Genomic DNA, 26765 nt, shown 5'->3' with positions numbered 1-26765 from the left:
GGGAGGAGGAGGAGGAGGAGGAGGAGGGGTCCCCGCGGCTTTATCTCCCACCGGGCTCCGCCTGCCGCCGGCTGCTTCCCGTCGCCGCTCCGCACCGCCGGGCTCCGCACCGCCGGGCAGGGCAGCGCCCATGGGCTGCGGCAACTCCACGGCCGGCGGCGCGGGCGGGAGAGGTAGGGCGGCGGCGGCGGCGGCGGGCGGTGCGGGATCGGGCCAGGGGGGAATGAGTGAGCATCCCCACGGGCAGCCCTGCCGGGGGGCTGCGGGTCGGGGAGAGGCGAAGGACACGCAGCCACCCATCCCTGGCGGGGCTGCATCCCCCCAGCCCCACCCCGGTTTGGGGGATGCCGGCGGGGGTCGCTGCCCGCGCTCCCGCAAGAGCATCTTCCTTTCCCGAGGCTGATGCGCTTGCCCAGGGGAGAGAGAGAGGGTGATGTGGCCCGCTGGGGGCGGCGCCGGCGGTGTTCTGGTGCCCGGGTTGTGGCTGGGGTCACCACCTCCAACAGTAGCCCTCCAAGGCACGGTGAGCTCAGGCCAGGAGCTGGACGTAAGGATCCCGCCGGGGGTGTAAGTTCCATCCTCTTTGCTTCCCTATAAGGCCATGAATGCCACTTCTGAAATGAATTTGTGCCACTTCTTCTCCTCTGCTTGCCGGAGAAGTTGGAGGATATTCCAAGATTGAGGTTTCTTGCGTGTTACTGCGTACCGCTGGCTGGTGCGTTCAGCTGCCTCCCTTATTTGTTCATTGTTATTTTTCAAAACAGATAAGATCTGGGAAGATGGTGTTGGTTGTGCTCTTCCTCCCCCTAGCCCCCACAAAAAAGGAAAGTATATGGAAATTAGGATTAAGTGGACTTTCACCATATAGTTACAAATGCGAGAATTTCTCGATCATTTTTCATCCTAACTGCACTTGGCAAATATTGCCACCTGTTTCGGTACCTGCAGTAAGTCTTCCAGATACACTTGCTAGCTTCATAACCTCTTGAAAATATGCAGCAAAATAATGGCCAGACCAGTTAGAATTACTGGGTCTCCATCTGTTACCGTTTTGACTTACTTGATCCAGAGCTTCAGTGGTGCCTCAGGCGGTGCCAGTCCCGATTTGTGGAACTGGGCGTATCTTTGAATGTGAATGATGATGCCTTCTCCAAGTTGTGTGTACGTGTGTATGTTTGTGTGGTGTGTTGCTGGTTTCTCCCCTAAACCCTGCACTTCGCACTCATAGGAGTAGAGGAGGCTTTTCTGCCATTATTGCTTACTTGATTTCTGTTAAAATAATTATAAATTAGGTGTTAGGTATCACGTACCTCTCATCCATAAAGAATGCACTGTATGAATTTGCTTGATCTTCCAGCACTCTTATTAGAGCTGTCCTGTCTGCAGATTTTAATTCTCTCCCATTCTCTTATTAGAGCTGTCCTGTCTGCAGATTTTAATTCTCTCCCATTCTCTTATTAGAGCTGTCCTGTCTGCAGATTTTAATTCTCTCCCATTAGTTGACTCCTGCATTGCTGAGACTGGAAGTTGTTTCAGTGTATGACCAATGTAGCTTCATATTGCCGGGGTGATGCTTGTTCACATCCTGTTTCTGTTTGCTGGGTAAAGGCACCACAGCAAGTATCAGAGAACTTCAGAGGAAAATTTTGGGTTGATTATTAGTCCCTTTGTGGTAGCTTCACAATTAATGTTGATCTGGCTACCCTGTGGAACTTGTACCAGGGCACAAATGAGTAAATGAATGTCCAATAGACCAAGTCTGACAGCATTAGTATTTAGTGAATTGTGTTGAATTAGAAGTTTGTTAGTTTAAATAAGTGTGACCACTGTTGCATTAAAGGCAGCTGTTTGCAACAGGTTTTGGCTTGTAGATTCAATTAGTTTTACTGAAGGTACGGCCTCTTCAATATTGTTATCCATAATACAATTGAACTTGCATTTTGTGGAAGCCTTTTGCATACTTTTTAGAAATAGTCCACAGATCTCCAATGGCTTAGTGCAGGTAAAAACCAACAATGCCATGTAAAACACATAATAATTATAATGGAATTATTACTGTTGCCCTGATAAACCTTTCCAAAGTAAATACAGCTCTTAAAGGTCCAGTTCTTTTCTTACTTTCACCACTGTCAGTCAGGAATAACTATGCAGTCTATGGTGTGATAATAACCAACAACTGGTAATAAAAGTAAGAAGTCAGATGTCTGCTATTTAGTTTTTTCCATTTGGCATTCCTTACGAAGTGTGTCTAGTAAAAATAAAATTATTTTATGTTGAGGAAGGAGAAGATGGTTTTTAATCAGAATTCTAGAGCTCTTAAGGGAAGTGTAACTCTCAGTATTATCCCAAAAGACGCGAATACTGTGTATTCACAGTGTATACTGTGAATGCTGTGTAAATACAAATTAATTTTGTAGCTTGCACAGCATGACTACATCTTTAATGCTACAGTTATGACTATTCTGCAGTCAGTAATGTCAAAGCTAGAGGTACATAACATATAATTAACCTGTAACACTTTCTGTCATATTATATGACTAAGGATAAAATTGTAGCATGCTTTACAGAATACATTAGACGTGTTACGCTCGTCCCCATTTTCTTACTCTGGTAAAATTTCTATTGTAGCCTAACTTGATTTTTCCTAAGCAGATGTATACGTAATGATAGTTCAGCTAATGGTATTATCTTCTGTTGCATGGCTAGAATGACATCAGAGGAGCTATCAGCCCTATGGTCTGCAAGATCTAAACTAATAGATATGATCTAGAATAACATTTCTGTCTGTGGTGCAGAACTCCAGAACATCAATTTAACAGCGTTTAAATTTTCCTTCCGGAGCATCAGACACTGGCAAAAGGCTCCTCAGTTGAGAAATGGCAACTTCTGTTATCCAAGTAAAGTGATGTATACACATCCTTCTTAAATCACCTAGCCATTTAATGTTAAATATGGATTATACTTATTTTTTAAATTTCCCATCACCCATAGAAAGTTTTATTAACAAACTGCTATTTTCCTGATGTTTTGTTACCTCGCTTTACATATCCTTCTTTCATGTTATTTCCTGGTGTTTTAGAAGCTCCAAAATAGCTCTTCTTTTTTGGTCTTTTAAAAATACACCCTTAAACACTAATTTACTTTTTTTCTGAGTTAAGGCATTTCCCTTCATTCTAGAGTCGTTAGAATTGTTGTTACAATGTTACAAATGCCTCCTCCTTTCTGTATCAATTGTAGTAGCAATGACAGCACCTTAAATTATGGTACTTGGTGGAGGCTGGCAGTCTAGCCTTAATTTAAATATACAGAGAAGCTGTTAGTCTGTGTGGAGCTTCAAATTATGATGCAGGAGAACTTTCACACAAAGTTTAAACAGAACTATTAATTTCCAGTTTGGTGGAATGCCCAGGAAACCATCCTGCCATTCTACTTAAGATCCAACTAATTTTAAAAATTAGTGCTTGATCACGTCAAGTCTATGTACAGAACTGCCACCTGATGAGTTGAAGTAGTAATTGATTTGAAGTAAATGGATATGATTCTGTCCTCAGTTACACTGGGGTATAAACAGAATAAAGTCATTGATGTTGGACTTGCTTCCATATTGCTGTCTTTTGGAGCAAATCAGAAAGGAGCCGAGAATAGGAAATTCATTCGTAATCTTAACTGTTGCTTGCATGTATGCATAATTTTGAGGGTTTTATTTGCTTTTTGAAACTATTATTTGAAGTATTTGCAGGAAAATATTGTAGGAAAATAATAGGAAAATGTTTCATAATCTACTGTAATGTCAGATACTGGCATTTTTTGAATCCGTGTTTTTATTCGTGTAAGTGGTTGCCTCTCATCCTTTTGGATTTTTTCTGAAGTTTGTGTCTTCCACGTCCGCTTGTGATGTATTTCTCAGCGCAGAGGAATATTGTCTGTGGCTATCACTTTCTTTCAACCATCTCTTGCATTTGTCCTGCGTTTACCGAAATCCTGCAGAGCCACCACAACAAGCTGCTGTTGTTTTGAAAGTGCAAAACCCCCTCTTACTGAATGGAAGATCCTTTTTTGTTCTTTTTAATTTGTTTAGATGCTATAGGGTTGTTGTTTTTTTGAGGGATCACAGCTCCACTACTCTAGATGAAATGTTTTTCCTTCCGTAATCGGGCTCAGAGCAATGTATGGCTGAATAGGTCTCGTTTATTCTGCAGGCTGTACTCTTGCTTTTCCTCCTGCAGCTCTAAAATGCCAAAATGTGCCCATGGTCCTACTATGTAGATGGTGTCAGCAGAGAGCTCATTCAGGACAGCACAGTACTGCCTATTTTTTGTGGCTGCAGCTTCCCAGCTACCCCTGTTGCTGAGGTTAGGCAGGTTTTTGGAAAACCAAACCAACATGAGCCTATCGGGACTAGGGTTGTAGGGTCAAGTGCTGCCTTTTTTTAGGCCAAGCTGATAGAGTGGGAAAAAATGGACAAGCTCTCAAATATGCGATGCTTTTCTCAAGTCATATATCTAAAACATCACAGCTACAAGAGCACTAAGCCTTGCTGCTGTGGAACAGCTATGCACTGTTTGTGAACCAGTAGTAAACAAGATTCTTTGGCTGAACTTCTGGCAGGAGGAACTTGAGTAGCTATAAAATAACTCACTAAGTATTGCTCACTAAACATGGAAGAGTTAGAGAAATGTGTCATTGAAGTAACAGGGGTGAGGGTGAATGGATTGGACTTTAAAAACAAACATGTCTGTACAAACTGAGATGTTATTGGTTTCCTTGTGAAATAAAATCTATGTATAAGGAGTGTTCAGGCTCCCTAATGAAGAAAACTGTACAAGTTTTTACATAGAGATACTTATGGGTCACCTAGCTACAGTGATGTTCATTTGTAAGCTCAGAACTCTTCCAGGAAGAAAACTTGTTTGTGAAGTGGAAGTACTTTAGTGGTACTCAAGCGAATTTGGACCAAACTCCTGTTTCACTTTTGCTAGTGAAATTGAGGAATAACACCACTGAAATCAATGGAATCCCATCAGTGGAAGTGAGGATAACCTGGTTCTTTGGGCTTATAAAATCAATAGAAAGCAAACTGTTTGTTTGTTATATGTATTTATTTATTATAAATAGTAAAAATGATATCTTAAAAAGTGAATTTGTTTTCACCATATTTAGTTCTCAATGTTTTTGTGTGAGGTGCATTTCAAAGTGCAGTGATTTTTTTTCAGCAGTGGTATTGTCTCTAATATTCAAACGAAACAAGTGCTGCCAGGTGTGAACGCTAGTGGCACATCTCCGTTCTCAAATACAGGTTCATAGCTGTATAGCTCTACACGAAGCCCGAGCTGATGGGTCTGAGAGACAGCTCCTGTCCCCAGAGTGCGAATGCACGTGTACCGTAATGCACTGAAGACAGGTATGGCACTGAACATGGGCATGGCATTGACATATGCCTGGTGATTGAGTGGAACTTGAGTATCTCCACTGGGAGTTGTAGCAGTACTGTAGGCCCACAGTTCTTCTCCCTCAGCTGAGGTTTCAGTTTGTGTATTAAACACTTTTGGTATACTTCCTGTGAGGAAGGCATTAGTTTTTCAAGTGAGGATCCAAAGCGCTGAGACCTCAGCTCAGACTCAGAAAAGGCTCGGCAAAGGCCTCACAAAAGACCATGAACCTTTTTGGAGAAACTGAGTTTGTTTGCGGTGAGCTAAAGTTGAGAAAACGAGAAAGTCGTGGTTCTGGTGCAGAACAAGCACAGCACAGGAATAACAACTTCTGGAAGAAAAAATATATCTTGCTAGCAATGGAGCTGGGCTTTTCAAAACATATGTTGTCTGATGTCTTGCTGATGCCTAGGCTCTGTCTAGATGTGCAGGGTGGTGCCCTGAAGGTCCATAGCTGAGCTGACTCTGGATGAACCAGCCCCTGGGCAGCAGAAAATGTCTTCCTCCCTCAGCTGAGGTCAAGTTTGCATGCAGCGCTGCAATGCCAGCCTCCCATCTGGACACAATCAATTTGTGGGGTTTATATGTAGTACCATGTAGATGTGCCTATAGAGCCAAAAAGTCTCAGAAAGCTGCCAGGTAGAATAAAGTTTTAAAGCAAGGACCCGAGCTTATTGTGCATAGAAGTGCTCCCTGCAGCTTAATTAAGAGTTTCTGCTGATACACATAGCCATACAGAGATTTTGATGACTCTGGAAGCAATACTAGCAGAAGTAATGTGTGTAGTCTTATACAAGTCTAGTTTACGTTGTTGCTGGGAACAGGAGGGATAGTCAGGTTATAGGAATTGGGAGTGATATTATGTTCAAGAGTTAGCTGTAAAGAGAGATGTTGCCTGCCATCCATTCAGGTAGACAGTGCTGGAAGGCCTTGCAGGACTGTTTCTTCCTCTCTGCATTTGAAATAAAGTTGCGGAAGGCATATTCTTACATATCAGAGTGAGACAAAAGATGTTTTATATTTATGGATATTTTTCAGCAGCAAAAATAAAGTTTTTCAAGAATTGAAGTGCCATGGCTGGAAAAAAACAACCCAACCTACCTCCAAACCTGTAAATTTTCTTGGATTGACGACTGTGGTTTCTTCAGCGAGCTCAGATAACCTCTTCCAGCTAAGTACTGAGAGGAAGAGGAAAAGGAGAAGTGAAAGGTTTTCTAAAGTTTGCCCTAGCTTGTGTAATTAATAGACGGGATAATTTGCTGGTTACTCAGCTGAATGATATACCAGCAATAGCAACATGGCATTAATAACTTGGGAGGAACAGGAAAGAGTTTGTACTTGAGGGAATGTTCCTCTCCCAGCAAGAAGCATCTGAGTCACCAAAAAAAAAAAAACCAAACAAAACAATTGCTGAGATCAGGCAGCCAGGTGGTAGCTTTTGTCTTTTTGCTTTTTTGTTAAATAGCAAGATTAATTAAGGGGTGGTTGATCTTTTTAGATGTCTAGGGCTTTGGATGGATTGTGTCCCAATGTTTATATTAGTTCTGTCTAGTTGTTTTATAAAACTTTGTTTATCTGGCAGGAAGAATGGAGTAGCATTTTACACATGTAGTGCCAACAACAGAGTCAAATGGCAAAATAAACAGGCATTCAGGCGTAACTGCTTGGTTAGTTGTGGTGACTTTGTAGCAGACAAAACCAACAGAAGACTGAGCAAAGTGAAGCATATAGAATTCAAAAAGGTGATTTTTGTCTTATGTTGCTCTCATCCTGAGTGACTGCACCTGGGTCCACAGCAGCATCATTTTCACCCACTGAGAATCTGGCCCAAAGCTGTGTGTGATAGGCTTAAGGGACAATATAGATAATCATTAAGGATAAACTAGACAATCCTGAGAAACCTCTTCTCTGACAATAGAAGATTCCTGTTGCTATTTCTGCATTGTTTGGGACAGAAAGGCAGAAAAATGCTTACTGTACTGTCGGTTGGTTTAGAGGATTATGCCATTATCTTGTAAACATGCACTTCTTTTTTTTCATTCTAGGTGCCACAGGGACTACTAAAGATGTGTAAGTACTTAATCTACTCCCTCAAATATGTAACTGTGTACTTACCTTCAGTCCTACCAGCCTTATACTAGATTTAGTCATACATGATTCACCTGGCTCCTAACATATAATTAACACCACCAGATGTTTATTGTCTTTAGTGACAGCTTCCATCTCTACAAAACAACTTCATGTCTTGTTAACTTTTCTACAGATTCCTTCCCTTGTTATTTCTCTAATAGAAATGTCTTCTTTCTGCTTCTGTTGAGAGAGTCGTCTCCCAGACGTGGCTACGTTACTGCAGACTACTCTTCCCTGTCACGTACCAGTACACCTTTTCCTGAAGGCCATTTCATTATGTGAAACAACCACAGAAATTTCCACCAAAGCCTGTGAGGGATTTAAAGAGCCACTGAGGCAATTTTTCCCTCTTTGCAGGAGACCCAGTAACCCATCCAGACTTCCTTTTCAAAGTACCCACCTTCTCTAGATGTTCCCCGCATTGAAGATAGTATCTATCGGCTCCTCTGACACTGAGTAGCAGAGGGCAGCCCTACCCATCCTGTTTTTCTCTAAATGTGGAGGGTCTGAACCTCTATTGTCCTGTTGCCTCTTGCCAACTTCTGGTTTTCAGAAAAGCAGCAGCAAAAGATCAGCCTTGGCCCATTTTTCATTTGCTGATGCAGAAATGTGCAGGAACAGCTTTATTCAGACATAAATTTGTTTTCCTATCAAAGGAAACAGTAAAGAAGTTCTCCCGAGGTCTTGCCTTCTTCTAGTTCGTATAATTGGTATTTGCCAGTAGAGTTTGAGACTGAGGGACCTGGGAAAGATTTTCATGTTATGCAATAGGAACATTCTTCAGTTTTATTTACTTCATTTAGAGTAACTACTCTAATTAGATGGAGGAATCCTGGTGTAGAAATGAGGGCTGTCAAGTCAGATAAACAAGTGGAGAGAAGAGCTTAACAACAGGCTTGTCCTTGCTATTACAGAGCACAGCTGAGAACTGACGACAGGTCTCACTTGGCAGATGAATGCTGTTGTCACAGATACTCCCGAGATCTGTGTTACCCGAGTAGTCTGTTTTCTGGGTTTTCAGTGTCAGACAATAAATAAATTACAGAAGACAAGCTTATGAAGAACCTCTTCTTGATACAGCCTGCAGCATCCATGCCCTCAGCACTTTTATATATACAAAACCACTGTTTTTAATTTATATTAGGGCCTTTTTGTTCCGTGTAGATAACTTGACTGACTTAGAACTGCATCTCTCTCTTTGCCCTTTTGTAGTTTTAAACTTTGAAATTGCAAGCACTGTCACTGTTAACTTATTAATTTAGTAGGCATGTTTCTGTGCTTAAAGGTATGGATGGGTATATGTAGAATTGCGTTTATGTGTGTGTAAGCATTTGTAGGGCCAGGCTTTAGGAGTTAACTGGGAACATCCTATGTATTGGTGTTAGATCATCTGTCATGTTTCGAAAACGTATTGGGATAACTTAGAAAAAGCTAATTGCTAGTGCAGACTTCAACAAAGTGAAAGGGTCAATCCTGGAACCATTACTCATTCAGATAAGTATAGTGGAGCCAGCTGAACCACCTGTGTGATAATAGCATGGTTGAGCCTTCTCGTCAGACATTAGAAATGCAGATCTGTTAATGAGGAATGGCAGCGATGACCTGAAAAGTCCTAAATCAATCATCCTAATATTTAACAGCAGATTTTTTACGAAGGAAGTAAAATACCAAAAAAACTATTTTAGTTTTATGGAAGTTAACAGATTTGTATTAACTAACATTATAAATCCACACAAGCTTTTATTTTATACCTTTTCACTTTTACCAGTAAAGATTAAAAAACTTTTTTGAAAAACCCAGATTGGTTTTGTGGTCAAATTTCAGTCATATCAGTTCTGATCCAGGAAAGCATTTAGGTGTGTCCTTACTTAGAGCATGCTTTTTGATACAGAATCTGGTTATTCTAACTCAAGAGATTTCTCATTTCTTGACTGTGACTCATTGCCAAGGCACCAGCGTCTCACGGAGTGAGCAGCCGGGTGGAAGGTGGGACGGCTGGATCCTTCTCTGAGCCCTCCTGGCTGACCATGGGGAAGCTCCTTTGCCCTCTGGGCCTTGAGTTTCTCCACCAGTAAGATAGGGATGATGATATATATGATCTTCCTATGCAAAGTGCTGTGAGATGGAGGGCCGTGCGGCGACAAGAAGGACATATGATCTGGGAATGCAATCTCTCCCTGTGTGCTCCAGCTCTCAAATCAACAGTGAATCTGTCGACCAGCTTCACCCAACGCTCTAGCCCTCCTAAGAAAGAGAAGTACGTCACTGCTAACTGGAGAAGCTTAGATATAGGAGGGGTAAAGTATATGCTAGAAAATGATGCAATGCCTGTAATATTTGGAGCGTGGCTAAATTCAGAGGAAGATTGGTAACAGTAGGAAGGAAAGGACACAGCAGTTCAAGCCTGTTTCAAAATATTGTGAAGAAATCCATCTAATATAAATCACAGGCCCTTGTTCCCAAGAAACACTGGGAACCTGAGGAGAAGTCATCTGTCACTTGTGCAAAGTTTAGTGAATCATCTCTGGTGGTACAACTGGGCATGGCCAGAAAGAGTCTATATAATGCTTGGCATGAACAGAGTCTTAAAAGCTGAGGTAACAGAAATGTGGATGGAATGAATTAATGTGAATGCTTGTCATTTGATATTTAAAATATTATGAAAGATGGCAGCTTCTCTTACCATCAAATGGACGTAGGACTGATGGATGTAAAAACTGACAGTTGAAACAAGCATATTTTTCAGACTTAGGAGGGTGACTGGAAGCCTCTTGGGATAGGCAAATCCTTACCAAAAGAAACATTTATTCTAGCTGAAAATAGAATGCCGTTATGTGGATTTGCTATTAAATCCACCCACTGGCTACAGGACTCCACCTACACTACCTGCTGAAAAACGTGCTCTCGGTTCCTCTGCAGTAGATGTCAACAACATCTGAGGGAAGATGCAGTGACACGGCAGCGGATCAGTACAAAGCACATTGGACTGCTAAGTTCCTTTTGCTATCTGTTCCTGGTGCAGAAAAGGTTATCCTAGCTTGCTTTTCTTGGAGGACTCTGTAAATAGCAATATTTAAAGATTATTTTTTTTTAATGCTAGGTTCTTCTTTCATCCCTGACATAAGAAGCAGGTAAAGATGCATTGGAGGTAGAAAGAGAGAGAGAAAGGATGTGCTGGACTCCTGTATCCCCATATCTGTGAGTCTGGGAGATGTGGCAGTCAGAGTGCTGCCGAAACCAAAGGAGCTTCTTTCTGCTCTCATTTCCACGCGGTTGAGTGTTGCCATTGCACCCCTGCTCCCTGGAGCCACCCGTCTTCACTCAGCCTGGGCGCAGAAGCAGCATCTGATGCAGTGGCTCAGCTGCCACCTGGACATTTGAACTTGTGAAATTTGTGGTCACCTTTCAACATGGGGCTTTATACTACAGCGTGTGAAGGCAAGAGGTGTGTGAATATGCCGAATAAATCAACTGGAGCCACATTCCTTCCCGTGCTGCTTAGAAAGGAGTCCCCAGAAAGGGGTGGAAAATGGCTTCTTCCTTAGTGCCATCACCAGATACTCCCCCTCCCTCCCCCCACCCCGACGCTTCCACGTTCCTCCTGTCTCTGCTCACCTCCTCTTTCTTAGCAGGACTACAACAGATTGCACCCAGTCGTCACCCAGCCCAGGAGCTGTGGCCTGTACAATCCCAGATTGTATTTGCTATTGCGCACGTAAGGGAAAAGGCATGGCAAAACTAGACTTTGATTTGCAGCTATTAAGAGGAAAGGAAGAAAGCAAAATGTTTTTAAAAAATCTAGTCTGCTTAATCATAGACTGGATAATTTGTTTTGGTGTGAGAATGACAGTAACGGTCCAGTGCTGCCCCGTTACAAAACATTTCTAGAAGAGAAGAAAATAGCCCTGTTGCCTAGTAGAGGTTGGTTTTTGGTTTTGGTTTGTGGTTTTTTTTTTTTTTTTTAACATTGACATTAATTTCCTGTTGGACAATATTGATTATTATTCTTACAACTCCGTTTTAGAGGCTTTGAGCTGCGGATGAAGTTGTCGGTGCTTTTAAAGGATTCTTTTCTGTGGATAATGGTTAATCTGGATTATAGAAAATGTTTCCAGTTGTTTGAGAAAATCAATCCTGTGACACATTCAATTGGTTCAACAGAAATGATTGTTTGTGATCTCTTGGCACCCAAAGTCCCTTTCTTAAAGCGTTGTCATTTTTCTTGCTAAAAATACAGGGCTTATTTGTACTGACTGATATACACAGGTTTTCCACTTTCTTCAGCTGGAATTCACCCCCAGTAGGACAGAGCAACTTCACAGTCCTCAAGGAAAGTTGTCTCTGCATTTTTCAGGTCACGTCCGTGAGGACTGCAAGGTGGATTAGGCTACATGGGGTCAGAGGAGGTGGGAGATGTCTTCTGAAATGGCACTAGCTCCTCCGGGGAGGAGTGGCAGGAGGGCCATAGAAAGAGGCGTTTGTTGCTCTGTCTCTCTTCAGTGGTAAGATGTAGGCAAAGACAGCTGATAGGAGGCTCACCCCACTCAGGGCTATGCCCTGCGTGAATATCACTTCGCAAAACTGCAGCATACTTAAATTCACCCCAAGCCTCTACAATTAAAAGGACCTGTGTACCCACATTCACTGTGGTGATGCAGAAAGGATAGTGCGCAATGTTCTGCCACTTAGAAACAAGGTAAGCGTAAGATAATTTCCAACTTGTAGCAGTATTTTTAAGGCATTTGCTACCCTTCCAGGAGAGTTCTGGATGAGGTTTAAGGGGCTTTTTTTTGCATTTTAGGCTGCGTCTTGCTACGAGCTTTCTGCACTTTGGAACAAAATGCCATTGACTTCAGGGCACACAGCCCTGAAGATTAAACAGTAGGCATATCTACCTCTTAGAATAAATAAATTACAATAAGAAATGCCATATATTATTGTTAAATATCATAGTTCAGAAATGCCTTTCAAGGCTACAGAATGGATTTAGCCCTAACACTGGGTAAAGGCCAGCTCTCAGTTTTTTCACCTAGGGAGCAGATCAGAAATTCATGGATCAGCTCAAGATGAGAAGTATCTTAACATTTCTCCCATAGTCCAACTGGACCTTAAGGTGAGGATGTCTGGGTGAACAGCCTGTGCATGAGCGTTTCTACAGCGGAGCCCTTCTTGGGTTGTGGTGCCCCCTTTGCTGTTGGCAGCCTTCCCTGGGCACCTCCATGGCCATGTCTCACGGCTCCCTGAGCAGCCACGGTGCAGGACTCCTTCTCGGGCAGTTGTCACAGTTGCCCCCCAGAGAAGGGATGAAGGATGTCTGTGGATTTAACAGCACTGAAGTTATCTTGCCTCTATTTTTTTACTGCTAGTTCGGTAGGTTCCAGATCAAGCTAAAATGCAGCTGCTGCCCTGGTCCCTGCCCATCCATGCCAGCAGAGCTCAAAGTCCAAATATTTAGTCAAAGGTGGGCAAGTTGTTTGTATGAAGACTGATGCTGGGGCACAGACTGAGACTGCAGCACAGGTGCTATAGCCTCAGGGAGTAAAAATAAATTTTTTATCTTTTCCATACTACATTTGCCTTCACATTGATGCTGATTACTTTACCCCCTGCCCTGTCAAAAGGTAAAAGAGAAGCGATTGTCCATTTATAAAGGATTAGTAACAGTTATTTGGTTTGCAAACAACTCTGACTTCAGGAATTGCAGTACCTCATTTTACGGAGAGGTTCTGTAACATCTTTTTGCACAGCTGCTGTGAAAATTTATCTGTCTTCATCCTCATTCCCATGCTAGCATGGATGTCCGGTCCCTTCCAGTCCTCTTTTGGTGGAATAGCAGCCCAGGCTCGTTCATATTATACGCGGAGCCTTTATGTTTCATGTTATGTGTGGAATAGTGTGGGGACTCACTCAGGAAAAGTGTTAATTTACCTGTTTCAGGCATCACTCGTGGGGGTCATGAAAACTAAGCTGCATCTATTCTCAATGCTTTTATTTCTTCTGTATGTTAGATTGGAAAATTGTCACTTTTTGTGCCTGTGTGAATACTTCATTGAGTTGTGGATGACCTGAATTAAACTGGGATCAGTAATAATCCCCTTCTTCCCTTGCTCCTGAATCTACCCAGGTGGTGATGGAGTATCTGAAAGAAACAATGTGCTAATGTGCTTTATATCTTTTGATGTTACAGAGCAGAAGAATCTGTATCGGATGATGACAAAAGGAGGTAGGTCCTCTACTGGGACTGGCTTTATTTGCAATAGGCTGCAGTGAGTTCTGCCACCAGATGTACATCCTTCCTTTCCTCCTCCTAATTCCCACCAATGCCACCAAAGCAGAGCGGGGGAAAAAAACCCCAAAACTCTCACGGAGCCCAGTATTGATGAATCCAGTCACTCCCATTAGTGAGTTGGGGAGAGGGGAACTTTGTGGCAAGAAGAGCACATTATCTCACAGCTGTAGGTGATGTGCTTGACAAGGGCTAGTGACCTCTGCCGTTACACCAGGCCCACCACAGAAGATGGCATTAGCACTTGTGGGAGATCTCTGCTGGGCTGGAAATCAAAGGAAGTGTGACTCTCTCATCAAACAAATCAGAAATCAGTCAGAGCCCTGAGGGCTGGAGGAGGTGTGATTAATTTGGCACTGAATGGGACAGAGCAGGGTAATGGGACTCTCTGCAAGTAGCTCCAGGCACAGCAGAGGCTCATAAGGACCCAGTTTTTCACCTCCTTGCATCAGTCCCTGCTTTTCATACATGCCTTGAAGCAAGAAAATACGGTCTGCAGGGCCATGAAAGGGAGAGGATTGGGCTATGAAGGTACCTAACACCCTCGTGCTCCTTCCTACTAACAGTTTTCTCCAGGCGTGGCCCTAAGCAGGGGGATGCAGGTCTTATTTATTTGCAAGCCGAGGTGAAAGTGCTGCTTAATTGGTGTGGGCTGTTTGAAGTGAGGTGCTTTGGTGGTCCCAGTGTTGAACATTACGATCGGATTGGCTCTGTCCTCAGTTGGATATACTCGATGTCTAGAAGAAGCTGGTCCAGTGGGGTTTATTGTCACAACAATTTGGGATTTAATGAAAAATATTAGGAACTTGAGCAACAATAGCTCCTTTCACAGGCTTGGGTCCCACTTAAGAGTTACAGCTAGCCTCAAGTTTTTTTTTTGCCTGGCACCATGTTAGCAAGCACCTGGCACTTAATGTGCACGTTTTTGCATAGCCATGGGAACGGAGGGCTCCTCTGAGGATGCTTGTGCAGAGGTACCCTCCTCTCTGACCAGCCATGGTCTTTGTAATGCTGCTGCGTGATGTTAACATTGTAGGGAGAAGTGTTACAGTTAAGCTCTGATGTCTCTTTAATTGTTTCTTTAAATCAGGAACTATGGTGGCGTGTATGTTGGCCTGCCGTCGGATGCGGCTGCCATGGTTTCCAGTCAGACGAAAGCTGCACCGAAAGGTATTGGAAGGTTGCGTATTGCATTTCTCCTCTTTTCTCAGTTTAATTTTATCTAGTAGGATGTATTTCCTTTAAAAATCAATTATTATTTCAGACAGACTGGCTAGCCTTGGAGCCTCTTAAGGCAGTGGGGCTATTTATAATCGTTAACATGATTGTTCCCATTTATTTAAATTTTAACACACTTACTTTTGCAGAAGGATCCTAGAGCAGATGCTGACAATGTGGTACATTGTCTTCTGAACAACTTCTCCACGCTCTGAGCGCTCTGTGAATTCAAAGAAAACAAAACCCTGTTAGGACTAAGAGGCTGTCATAGATGCACTTGCAGAGCCTCAGAGCTATTTTTAGTTTTGAAGGTGTTTACTTGCATTGTGGTGAATTCCAGTAATAACAGTTAGTAAGTGCTTGCTTTCAGGTTTATTTCCGTTCTTACGTGAAAGCCAGTGGAAACTGTTTCTTTTCCATGTGATATTTTTGAACAGTGGGAAAAAGCATTACACTTAATAGGCAAGTCATAAACATGTATTTATGAAATCATGTAATATTGCTTAGTTTTAATATAGCAAAATGCTGCTGTTACATACGTACAGCACAATTTAGTCACTGGCGGTGCCTCCAAAATTTGCTGCAAAGCAAAAAGATGAAGAAAAATAACACTCAACCAAAATAATAGTAGCTGGTTTTGGAACAGTAGTACCTTTTATTGCATGTCTTTCTTAAACGGTGTTCTAAATTAGTGATATGTTGCAATGTTTTAACCATCTTTATCTTTTGTTTTCTAATTAAGATTAGAAGGAAATAAACCCATCAAGATGCAAACAGCTGGAGGTACAGTATGTCTTAATTAACGTTATGTGCTTGGCATGTATTTGTTGAACAGAAGCCAGGTGGCAATGGCTCCCTGTGCTGCTCTCCGGCGGTCTGGGAATCACCCAGTTACTTCTCCAGCTGCAGCATAACTCTTCTAAAGGCTGGATCAGGGGCCAGATCTCAGTGGTGCAGACATAAATCAGAAAGTGGGTAAAGTTGTCATCTTGGTGAGAAGTGAGAAGCAAGGAAACTCTTTATTACTCCGTTTGGGAATGAATGGAAACGAAATGTCAGTGTATTCGTCTTCAGCCACACCACAGCTAATCCTGCAGCAGTACTAAAACCTCCCATGAGAGGTAAGGTGCATCAGCAGTGTGTAGACCAGCATCTGTAGAGACAAAGCTTTTCCAGAAATGAGTAGTTTGCAGTTAGAAAACATCCTCTCCATTTTGGGGAGGACCTTGAGGACCAAAGTGAGGCACCCACTAAGTAACATACTGGAGCTTTCCTCTTGCTATGGGAGAATCTGGGGGGCTTTGTTCTCCACCAGATGGAATAGGGCAGTGAAAATGTATAGCCTCTATTCCTGACTTAAGAGTTTCAACTAACTGACTAACTCAAAAAAAAAAAAAAAAAAAGTCCTTTACAAGTTCATGTCTGAAGATAAAGAAAGCAAGCTAAGTTTCCATTCAGAATTTGAAGTAAATAAACATTGACAACTTTTGAAAGGGAACTGTTTTGATGTCTAGCCAGTGGAGAGGGGGAAATTACAAAGCTGCCAACAATTTCCGTAGGAAGCAGAACCCTTTCCTAATTCAGGTGAAGAGCAAGAAACAGTTCTGTCTGGTCCCGCTGCTGGATGCAGGTCGAGTAGAGCAGAACATGCATATACTGATTATCTTTACTCATGTCAATGGTTAAAGCTCCGTGGACTTTGCTAGGAACACTCATATATGGTGAGACCTTCATGTGGTCATCACACCTGATTTCAGTAAGCTGGCTGAGATGTAAGTTAGGAACACCGTCACCCTTGACCCTGGGCAAGACCGAAGCAACTTCTTGAGGTTGCAGCTTTCCATCTGTGGCTGATGAATAGAGCCTGGGTTGATTAGGTCCACGTCTAGGTGCTTTAGTTAGATGCCTGAGGTTGGGTAGAATCAATCACTTGACATTTTTTGCTATTCAGAGTAGTTGAAAGTGCATTTTGCCTTCATTGGTGCAAGATCAGGGCTTGGCTGCTGACTCAGGCTAAAAAAGACTTACACAGATGAGCACCTTTAAATCTGCAAAGGGTCCTCTTAGCTCCACGAGTTTATGTGCATCTGCAGGTCATAGGCTACAAATCTCTCAGCTTCTAATGACAGCCTAGTTCTCTGGTTTATGCATAGTGTTACTGTATTGCTTTACCAGTCTATCTAAAGCTGTTTGTCCCTTTCTTTTTTTGAACAGTCTTCTACCAAGACCAGTTGCCAGTGCTTTAGAGAGAGCTGTCTTTGTGCTGAAGATTTTTATACTTACGTAGCCTTCCGGAGAGCAAAAGAGATCAGAGCACCAAAAAAATCTAAACTGTTGCAAGTTCCAACTACGGGTAAAGCTTAAAGTACAGCGTTGAATCAGTTTCCTATGATGATTGCATTATGGAAACCTCCTGCTGTTCTCCAGTGAAAAATGAAATTAGTGAACTCATGGTGGATGTTTCTGCACAAGAGCTAACTTTGATGATCTGCAACTTATTTCTCTGTGGCCATATTGCAGATTTCATCAGCTATCAGCTACGCTTCGTATATTTTCTCCAACAATTTTTGATAGATTTTATATAGAAAACCATTACTACTGTCCACTTAATAGTTCCTATGGTAGGTTCCTACAAATTAATTGTTAATTTACTTCAGAGTAATATATTTGACAGGTTTGCATCTTTTTGGTAATATTGCAAATTTTAATATTTTTGCTGTGAAAACTTAAGAATAGGATGAAATAAGCATAAGACCATCGGGTTCTTTATAATTACTACCATCACTTTTATACAGTGAGACAAATATTAGTCTTCAATTTTCACCTTTTAAGAAAATATTGCTCAAGGAAATTTATTTAAATAAGAACAATGTACTTCATCATAATAACTACATGTCTGTTTTTATTTTCTTCAGCTTTATCTCTTTTATAAAGCATTACATGAAAAAAAAATACTAATGAACCAAACTGTTATGTTATATCTTCCATTCTGTTTAATATTATAATGACATTTCCTTGCATAAGGATGAAGTGATAGTATTTTCGGAGGTGGCGTGACTGAACTCCAGTGCTGTATCCTCCTGAACTGTAGAGGATTTTTGATCACTATTAGAGTTTTATATCCCATCTCTAAGTATCTCCAGTATGGCAAACTGTAACAGAATGAGTGTTGTTATTATTTTAGCAAACTGTTGTATTAAATAATGGATGGGAGGTTTTAAAATTCATTAAATTTATAGCAACTGTAGGTTTCCCAGATTGTACATTTCCATATGGTTGAACAAGTATTTAAATTATTAAAGCCTTTTGCATAATTCTTTAGTCAAACTTTTTTTAGTAGGACACGATATGCCATCCACTTTAAACAAACAAAGAAACCAAAAAACCCCAACCCACACCACATTAATGTATTACTGTAGATTAATGACCACTTTACATGAAGAAGTGAAACACTGTGAACCATGAAATTACTGCCCGTTTCACTGATACCTATTGAGACGAATGAACAGCCATTGACTATGATTTCCAGAAACTTGCAGCTCTTGCTTTAAAATTAGTAGTAGTTTGTTTGGTGTGAGGCCTGTTAAAAGAGGTATTTAAAACTATTCCTTGCTTGTCCTCTTTTAAGTATTTGTGACATTATTTACTGCTGTTCTCTGGAAATCTGCCACTTGGGTTATCAATGATTTCAGGCTTCCAGCTCCTGAAGACAAATATACATCTCATGCTTGACCCCTCCAACCCTGAACCCAGATGAAATAAGCTTGAAGATTATGAGGTGGTGTTAGAATATCTCAGTATGAATGAATGAATGTAGATGACATCTGCAGAGTGTTGTTCTTGCATGGCAAGCTGCAGAGAACGCAAGTAATGCTGGGTAATAAACACACAGGTTTGCTTCCCACCTGCTTCCCATAGCATAAGCATATAGTTTCCACATCACATGTTCCATAAACGGTTTGCACAGTACCAGTTTATTTAGTACAAAGCAATTAGGCCTATGTCTGGCCTGATAACATTACCTTTCCCAAAGCAGAAAAAACACCAGTCGTCCTAGGATACATCATAGTGCTTGAAAAGCGGACAACAGATGCCAGTTATCTCGCCAGTTATTCATCCACTTCTATCATTCAGTTGCTGGGAAGAGTCATCAAAAGAGTGGACAGGGCTAAATGCAAACATCACTTGTTCTGCTACTGATACCTGAACCCCTGTGTGTGGGCTGAGGAGAGAGAGAGGTGATCTTTATTGAATAGCTCCTAGCAGTTGGTGGTGGGACAGTTGCAAAGGGTACTCTTTCTTGTTTTATGTCACTGCTTAATTTTTCTTGTGCAGATCTGCAGAGAAGTGTGGAGCATTTTGCAGAATTGGCCTCTTAACGAGTCATCCTCTGAATGTGTGGGAGGTATGGTGGTTTCTTAATATTTTTGTTCCTCTGCATCTTTTAATTTCAAAAGCTTACTGATCAACTGACAAATGTTCCAGTGTCATGGACTGGAGCCTCAGCAATAGATACACATTCTATTATGCCATGCAGCCCTCTACCCATCAGACTGCCCAGGGTGCTCTGGGCCTGTCTTAGATTTGCAGACTCTTGTCTTTTGTTTTCCCAAGGACCCACAGAGGGGGTCTGTGAGGCAGGACACTGTATTCTGTCTAGGCCAAATTCCACTTAGGGAACTGAGTTTCTGATCATCAAAATTCCTCTACGGTGAGCAGCATTTCTTAAGCCTTTGTTGATAAAAGCACATGACATTTCATGGAGAAACAAGTATATCTGCTCTTTCAAAACTTACAATTTATGGATATTTCTGTTAGGAAGACGAACACAAAAGAAGCCCTATAAGCCAGCTGCCAGCTGTGCATTTGATGGCATCCTTGAAGGATATTTAGGCACTCAAATGATGGTTCAATGGGAGAATTGAGAACAGAACACAAGGAGCCATTGAATGGCAGAGTTATTATTAAGGAATATACTTTGGTTTTGTTAAAACATCTTGAATTACCATTTGTAAAGAAGAAACGTTTAAATGTTGGGGCTGTAATACCATTTCCTTTGCAGTTGTCACTCTTTCTCCAGCCAGAGCTAAGGAGCCAGTGAAAATAGTTTAGCAAAGACAGTGGATTCAGGCTTTATAATCTTAGACGCTCCCATTTGGGATTCTTTGACAGCCCAGAAATATTATGCTTGAATTCACATAACAGACAACTGAATCTTGAGAAATTCTGGAGTATCAAAGCATAGGATTGTAATGACAGTTTGTGATTAGCTGAAAAACAATCCAGGTATCTTGTTGGATTGTGAATTTTGGTCTAGTAGTACAAACTACTTCACCTCGAAGACTGCTGCTCCTTTGAATTACGCTGATGAGACAGTGCATTTATTTTGCTTTCTTCTTAATGCAGAACCTGGAGCTTAGTTGTAAGGACCTGGTTCCGTGGTATCTGGGTAGTCCAGGTAGAGATACTGCCCATCTCACGTGTCCATCCACATCACAGTGTAGTTCAGGGGATGTGACATTGCTTTAAAACTTTGTGTCACTCAAGGGTTAAATCTGTCACTAATTGGGTTGCAGAAGACCTGGTAAAGCCCATTGTAAGGTCAGTTAGGACTTCATTCACTAGAAGTGAAATCCTCTCATAGCAAAGAGTCCACACAAGGCTGAAGCTGCAGAAAAACCTAAAGGTGAAATTTGTCTCTAACGAACGCAGAGGCAAAGTACTAAATTACTTGTTTTCATCCTGCATGTCTAGCACAGGAGTCTCTGCTGTATCGGGCTATGGTTGAACTGGCATCACTAGTGTATTGTTCCTTGTCACCCACACAAGTCTAGTGATTCTCAATAGTCATGCTTCCCAAGCACTCAGTGAGTCACTGCTGATCTGTTTTCTGCAAAGTAGACTGCTGTTTGGTTCCCATGGTGATCAGAAGTGACAATTATTACAGACTGCTACTACAGTTCCTCAGTTGCATGTACCCACTAAAAGAACCTCTTATCTGGTTATAGTTCCTCGGAGTTTTGCAGTACATCCTCACCGCTTCCTATTGACAGCAATTTGAACACTTCAGGTGAATTGGCTTTGTGGAGAACACGCTGGAGGAGAATGATTTGTGGAGTATTTTTGTTTTGCAACGTATTTAGAAAAAGACCAAGAAAATAACAGCTCTCTCGACTTTCCATAGAGCAATGGCGTGCCAGTGTTGCAGGAAATGTTTTGAGGCTGGGCTAAATGATTCAACTCTTGTTTTAGCAACAAACACGTGCAGAAGTTAGATTTATCATAATAGGAGTGATTTCATTTTACATGATCTGACAATTTTTACTGTAGCCCCGGGGTCTTCAAAGATTGGAGTATTTCCCAGACAGCAGAAACCTGCTTGTGGGTGCTTAGAGCGGCTATCACCCATGTTGCGGGAACTTCTGTGTCGTGGGTACTTACCTGGTCATTATTAAAATACCTATAAGCTGAAGATAGGACCCTGCTTGTGAAACAGATCATTCCGTGAAGTGCAGTGAAACTCTCATTAGTTCAACTGTACTGAGAAAAGAATTAGAAAGATACCATGGGATGGAGCCTGGATGAAGGGGATTTTGTGTGCCAGAAAGGAGGAAATAAGTAGGAGAATGAGGATTATAATATCATGCAGTGAAGACAGATGCAGAAGGAGGTTACGAACAGAAGATGACGTAAAAAAGGAAATAGTTTAATTAAGTATCTACTCCATTTCTCTGTGATTCTAATCTCTTGAAAACAGAGCAAGTAGACGACTGCTGCCAAATCGTTCTAAGACTGAAGAGAAATGGAATTTGGCTTATCGGTTCATTCCAGCCCTCAGATGTCTGAGATTGGGAAACAACTTATCTCATTTTTATTTGCTTAATGCCCAGTGTAATGAGCCTATGAACCTTATATGTCCTTTTGGGTGTTACCAGGATATGTAAATATCCTGCCTTCTCTTTCAAAATTTGCGTTAGTGTTCTTTTTGTTTATGTCTCTCTATGCAGACCGAAACTTCTAATTACTTTGGAAGTTTGCATCACACTTGAAAAACCACTTAGTAGACTGAGAAAATATACAAGATGTAAAAATCATTAACAGGCTTAGCACAAGGAAAGATTATAGAATATGTGAAAAGGAAGTGAGAGCTTAATCGGAAAAACAGAGTAGAGTTAGAACCAAAGCTTTGGTTTAATTATGCCACCTATTTTGCATTTCTCATAACTAATGGATCACTGTGCAAATGATTAGTTTGGATCACAGCACCCTTATCGGTACTCTGGGAATTAGCAGTCCACTTACAGAGTTTTGTTTATGGTCTTTGATTCCTATGTTTTAATGAGAAATACTGAATTCCACCCTTAGCCTTCATTGCCCACTTTTTGTGTTGGCCAAACCTCAGTGTTGTCTGCAGGATGGCTTCAGCTCCATAAAAGCTGAGCTCACTGGATTCTTACTGTGAGGCTGTGATTCAGAGCAACATGCTAATTGGAGGCAGGTCATATTCAATAACTTTTGTGGGGGATACCAGACTGTAGGAAAATGTTAAGACTGTTTATTGGAGTTAGGGAGGTATTCAGACTTTGGAGAGAGTCCACATTGCGTCGCTACCAAACTCTACTTGACAGAATACAAACATAACACCATATGCATAAATAAATAAAATCAGGGAGGTAAGAACACTTTTCAGCTTATATCTAATATCATATTTATGTTTATCTGTTACTGGACACTGACCCATAACTTTGAGCTGTGAATATTTTCTATCAGATAGGTTTGCATTCCCCAAATAATATTGCTATAAGAAAAAAAACTTGGAAGGACTTCTGCTACCTGTGTTGTCCATAGGAGCCTTACATACTTTTGGGAAATCAACCAACAGATTTTCTTTAAAATTAAAAGATTTGATTAGATCTAAATATATAAATAGTATCAACTTGAGCAAACTCCAAGTATCTGGTTATTATAACAACGTACTTCATCTTTGAAGTCTCACAAGAAACCAGTTGCCTACTTGTTTTTCCTCTTCCAAATTGTGGGTTAGTTTAATAAATAAATGATTAAATTCTTTTACTGTTCTATCGAAGGAACTGCTTTGGATCATCAGATAAAAACAAAACATTTTTGGCAGGGAATTAATTTGTAGTAAGGAAACTCTGCCAGCCAGGGGAGATGGAGCTTCTATAAATTCCAAATTCTTTGTAATAGGATAAATAATGGTTGGAGAATTTACACAGCATTATTAAAGGGTCTTTGTTCAAGACATCATTGCTTGTATAAGCATTGCTTCTTGAGAAATCCAAGACATCCAGTGAAAAGAACCCTGAAATCAGTATATGGAAAATAATTTTTGATTTCTGATAATAATTTGCCAAGAGCAGCATTATATTTTTCCCTTCGAAATTCAAGAGGAAGTCAAATTCTCATCTGAACCAGTAAACAATCAACCTCTCCTTGCCTGCAAACAATTGCAAGCAATTCTCATTCAGAGCTACAGGAAAAAAGATAAAGAGTATTGACTAGCTCTATGATAGAGACATATATGTTGAAACTAATCCAAATCTTTAACAAATTAGACTAGATTAGACTAGATTTCATGTTTCCTCCTTTCAGGTATTTTTATTGAAACATGATATTTTTCCTTCATTTTCTCCTGTTGGCTGAAATAATCCCTGGCACAACATTTCCTCTGTATTTGTTGTACGAATGTGTACTTCATGCAATTTTCAAAACTTTGTGCACTATTTGCCATTTTTATCTCAAATATACCCTCTGGCATAAAACCTTGCCACAGACTAGATTTTACCCAAAGGGTTAGGCTCACGCCTTTGCTGAGGTGAGCACTCCAAGTGGGTGCCACTGAAGAACATCTTATCCTGAACGCTTTGCTACTCAGTTGTTTTTTTCAGCTTCAGTTGAAAAGTGGGTAATGTTGCCTGATTCTTCTCTAGGAGGAGCATTTACTGCACACGTGACTGTATCATCTTGGGATTTGGACTGACATGGTTGTAGGAGTCTTCCATTCCTCAGTGTAGGGTCTTGAAACCTCATCTTACCTCCTGCATGACACCTCCTTCAGATATGTCTGTGGAAGGCACAAAATGGTGCGAAAGTGTCTCCATTGCATTCCAGTTTGAGCAGTGATGTGCAAAAGAAGAGTAAACGTTACTGGTAACTTAGCTGGAGAGATGACTTTGCAACATTGTGTGGTCTCTTTGGAGCGGCTTGAAATGATGACAAAAGGAACAAGATCATAAGGACTTGGGTCCTGTGATTCAATATCATAAATACCTGTATTAGACACTACGAATTATAGCAGTATCCCTTGTACTGTTATTGCGGTTGCCACAAAGTAGTTGCAGTCCGCAACACCTGCACATGTCCGTAGGTAGTAAGGGAAATTACTTCCAGTTGGCAGAGGCTGACCATTTGACCCGTAGGTTTTCTTGCCTAGGTCATGGGGTGTAGCTGAGGTGCACAGAGTGTAGCTCATCATAATCTGAAAACTCCCACTTTGCAGCCTGCTGGTTTGGCCACTGTGCAGTGCACCTTCATGGTGTCTACCCGTGTAAATAGTCAAAGTGGTTTGAAGAACCAGCTGGTAGACTGCTGGGGCAGAAGGACACCTCTATGACATACTATCTCTGTTGATCCCACTGTCTCTTTGGTGCTCTGGGTAAGGTATGGTGGCTTCACACCCACTGAGGGACCAGCCATATATTGCCAGCGGTTCTCCCCAGGCCAGTTGTACCATGCCATACCCACACCGTGACAGCAGACCAGAACAAACAACACCACTGTGCTGGAGAGGCTGGCCTTGTCTTCGACTGGCTGAAGTCTTAAATAGTGCTGGGATTTGTTTTTCTGCTTCCCTCGCTCTCTTAGCAGCAAAACCCAAGTGACTGCACTGAGTTGCCTTTTATGTGCCTCCTGAACAAGCCTTATGTTCAGAGCCGTGCTGGTGACAATCAAATTAATCACTATCTCATCGGCAGCTGCACATCGGGCTTTCCCGGCAGCCTCAGAGGAGGCGGGCTGTAGCCTTGGATGTCGGAATAAATCCTTGTCCAAAGTAGGTCAGCAAACCATGCCCAGCCTCCAGAAATGGCTTTGTTCAGAGACAGCAAATTTCTTGGTATTGCTGGGGATCGTTTTCTTCAAATGTTTTTCGTGGGAAATAATCCTGCAGACCTGGATGGCGATGATGGTTCCCTGGAGCCTGAACCCTCTGGCAGAACTTAATAGAAAAGATGTTCTGAAGGGAGAGAACCCCAAAGGCTTCTTAAAAAAAAAACCCTAAAAAATGCAGAAGGAAATCGTTGTAAGGAGCCTTGCTACACCTCTGCTGCTCTCATGTTCGTAATGTTCAATTGATTTATCCTTAAAACCTGCAAATGTCTTCAGTTTTGATTTCACAGTATCTATACATATAATTTTAGTAGTTAAAACCTTACCTTTTTTGAAACACTTATTTCAAGTTTTGAAAATAGGTACTCTGTGTGTATTATTTTGGTTTCCAGGAAATTGCCCCAATTAATTAACCATTTCTACAGCTCGTGTTTTTTTATTTTTCACTTTAGGGATTAGTTTTAATATGTGGACTCAAATGCTGGTATTAAAATGGAGAGTTATCTCATTTTACAAAATATTTAGCAATGACAGTGCTAACAGCACTGCTTGTCACTTTGCCACTGCCTGTGGCAAAGTTATAGTTTATGGACATAATTTAAAAATCAAGTTATTTTAAATAACTTTGCTTCTTATGGAGCTTTTAGGCCAAGTCTGAAAGATAATGGAGTCTATAAAAACATCATCTCTGGGCTACTTCAGATTGTCCTCTAAGCCATAAAAATATGTCTCTGACGTTTTTTCTATAATGAAATCCATGCTGTTGTCCAGTTTCAAGGTGATCCATATCTCTGTTCTAGCTTCTCTACAGATGCTACTATTATTCCGCGATAAAAAAAGGCAACCGACCATTTCTGTGTGCTCTGTAAAGTCTTAAAAGCAAGATAGCTTAAAATAAATGTTTGCATCCTGCTGTGTTTTTCTGACCTCCAATGCACTTTGGGCACTACTAAACTATAAATAACATCAAAAGATTCACTCTCTCACTCTCTCATGCTCAAAACCCTAAAATAATCAAACATTAAAAAATTAAAGAATGACAAAATTAAGTTTCTTGGTACATTTGTATTATGACGCATTTTTTGACAATGTAACAAAATATTTTTTTCACAGGATACATGCTAAAATAGATTAATCTAATTAGATATGGATGAAAACATATATTTTCCCTTGAAATTTTGCAAATACTTGTTTATTCATTTTATCATTGTTTTATCATTGATCCGGGCCAATTTGTTGCCAAGGAATATGTTACTGCCTGTGCAAGTTCGAGAATAAAAATATAATTTTTTCTCTCTTTCAAGGTAAGCACTTGTTTTTGAACTACTGAAAGCTGGTTCTTGGTTACCACAATAAAGGTGGTCTTATTACCGAGGGCAACATCTGCTAAGGGTTGTCAGTTGCCATCTAATATTCAGAATAAAAATGTCAAGCTTCCAGCGTGATGAATCTCAAATTATTTTGGTTAGCATTTACTGTAATTTACTGGGAACTCAGACATTTCCATCATGCTGGTTAAAATATGGGTTAAGTATGGAAATGGGTTAAGATAAACTTAAAAAGAACAAGCAGGC

The 26765-nt window shown here is 41.1% G+C and overlaps 1 protein-coding gene across 7 annotated transcripts; it reads left to right on the top strand.

The window, feature by feature from the left end:
* C1H12orf75 (chromosome 1 C12orf75 homolog) lies at positions 1–26445 on the top strand. 7 transcript variants are annotated; one of them, XR_012586282.1, is made up of 8 exons: positions 14–173; positions 7475–7499; positions 13747–13782; positions 14936–15015; positions 15806–15846; positions 17278–17684; positions 19399–19468; positions 21072–26445. XR_012586282.1 is itself a non-coding variant. In XM_074581091.1 (7 exons), the coding sequence occupies exons 2-6, from the start codon at positions 5371–5373 to the stop codon at positions 15808–15810; spliced, it is 177 nt and encodes a 58-aa protein (XP_074437192.1). In that variant the 5' UTR covers positions 1–173; positions 5297–5370; the 3' UTR covers positions 15811–15846; positions 17278–18377. The 7 variants fall into 7 exon arrangements, 4 of the variants coding, with proteins under 4 accessions (XP_074437192.1, XP_074437177.1, XP_074437170.1 ...); XM_074581091.1 differs by lacking the exons at positions 19399–19468; positions 21072–26445 and adding an exon at positions 5297–5401 and having other exon boundaries at positions 1–173; positions 17278–18377; XR_012586275.1 differs by lacking the exons at positions 15806–15846; positions 19399–19468; positions 21072–26445 and adding exons at positions 5297–5401; positions 15899–16184 and having other exon boundaries at positions 120–173; positions 17278–18377.
* The last annotated feature ends 320 nt before the right edge of the window (positions 26446–26765 follow it).

Source organism: Larus michahellis, chromosome 1 (genome assembly GCF_964199755.1).
Source record: "Larus michahellis chromosome 1, bLarMic1.1, whole genome shotgun sequence".
Taxonomy (NCBI): domain Eukaryota; kingdom Metazoa; phylum Chordata; class Aves; order Charadriiformes; family Laridae; genus Larus; species Larus michahellis.
This window is presented reverse-complemented; position numbering and strand designations above follow the sequence as displayed.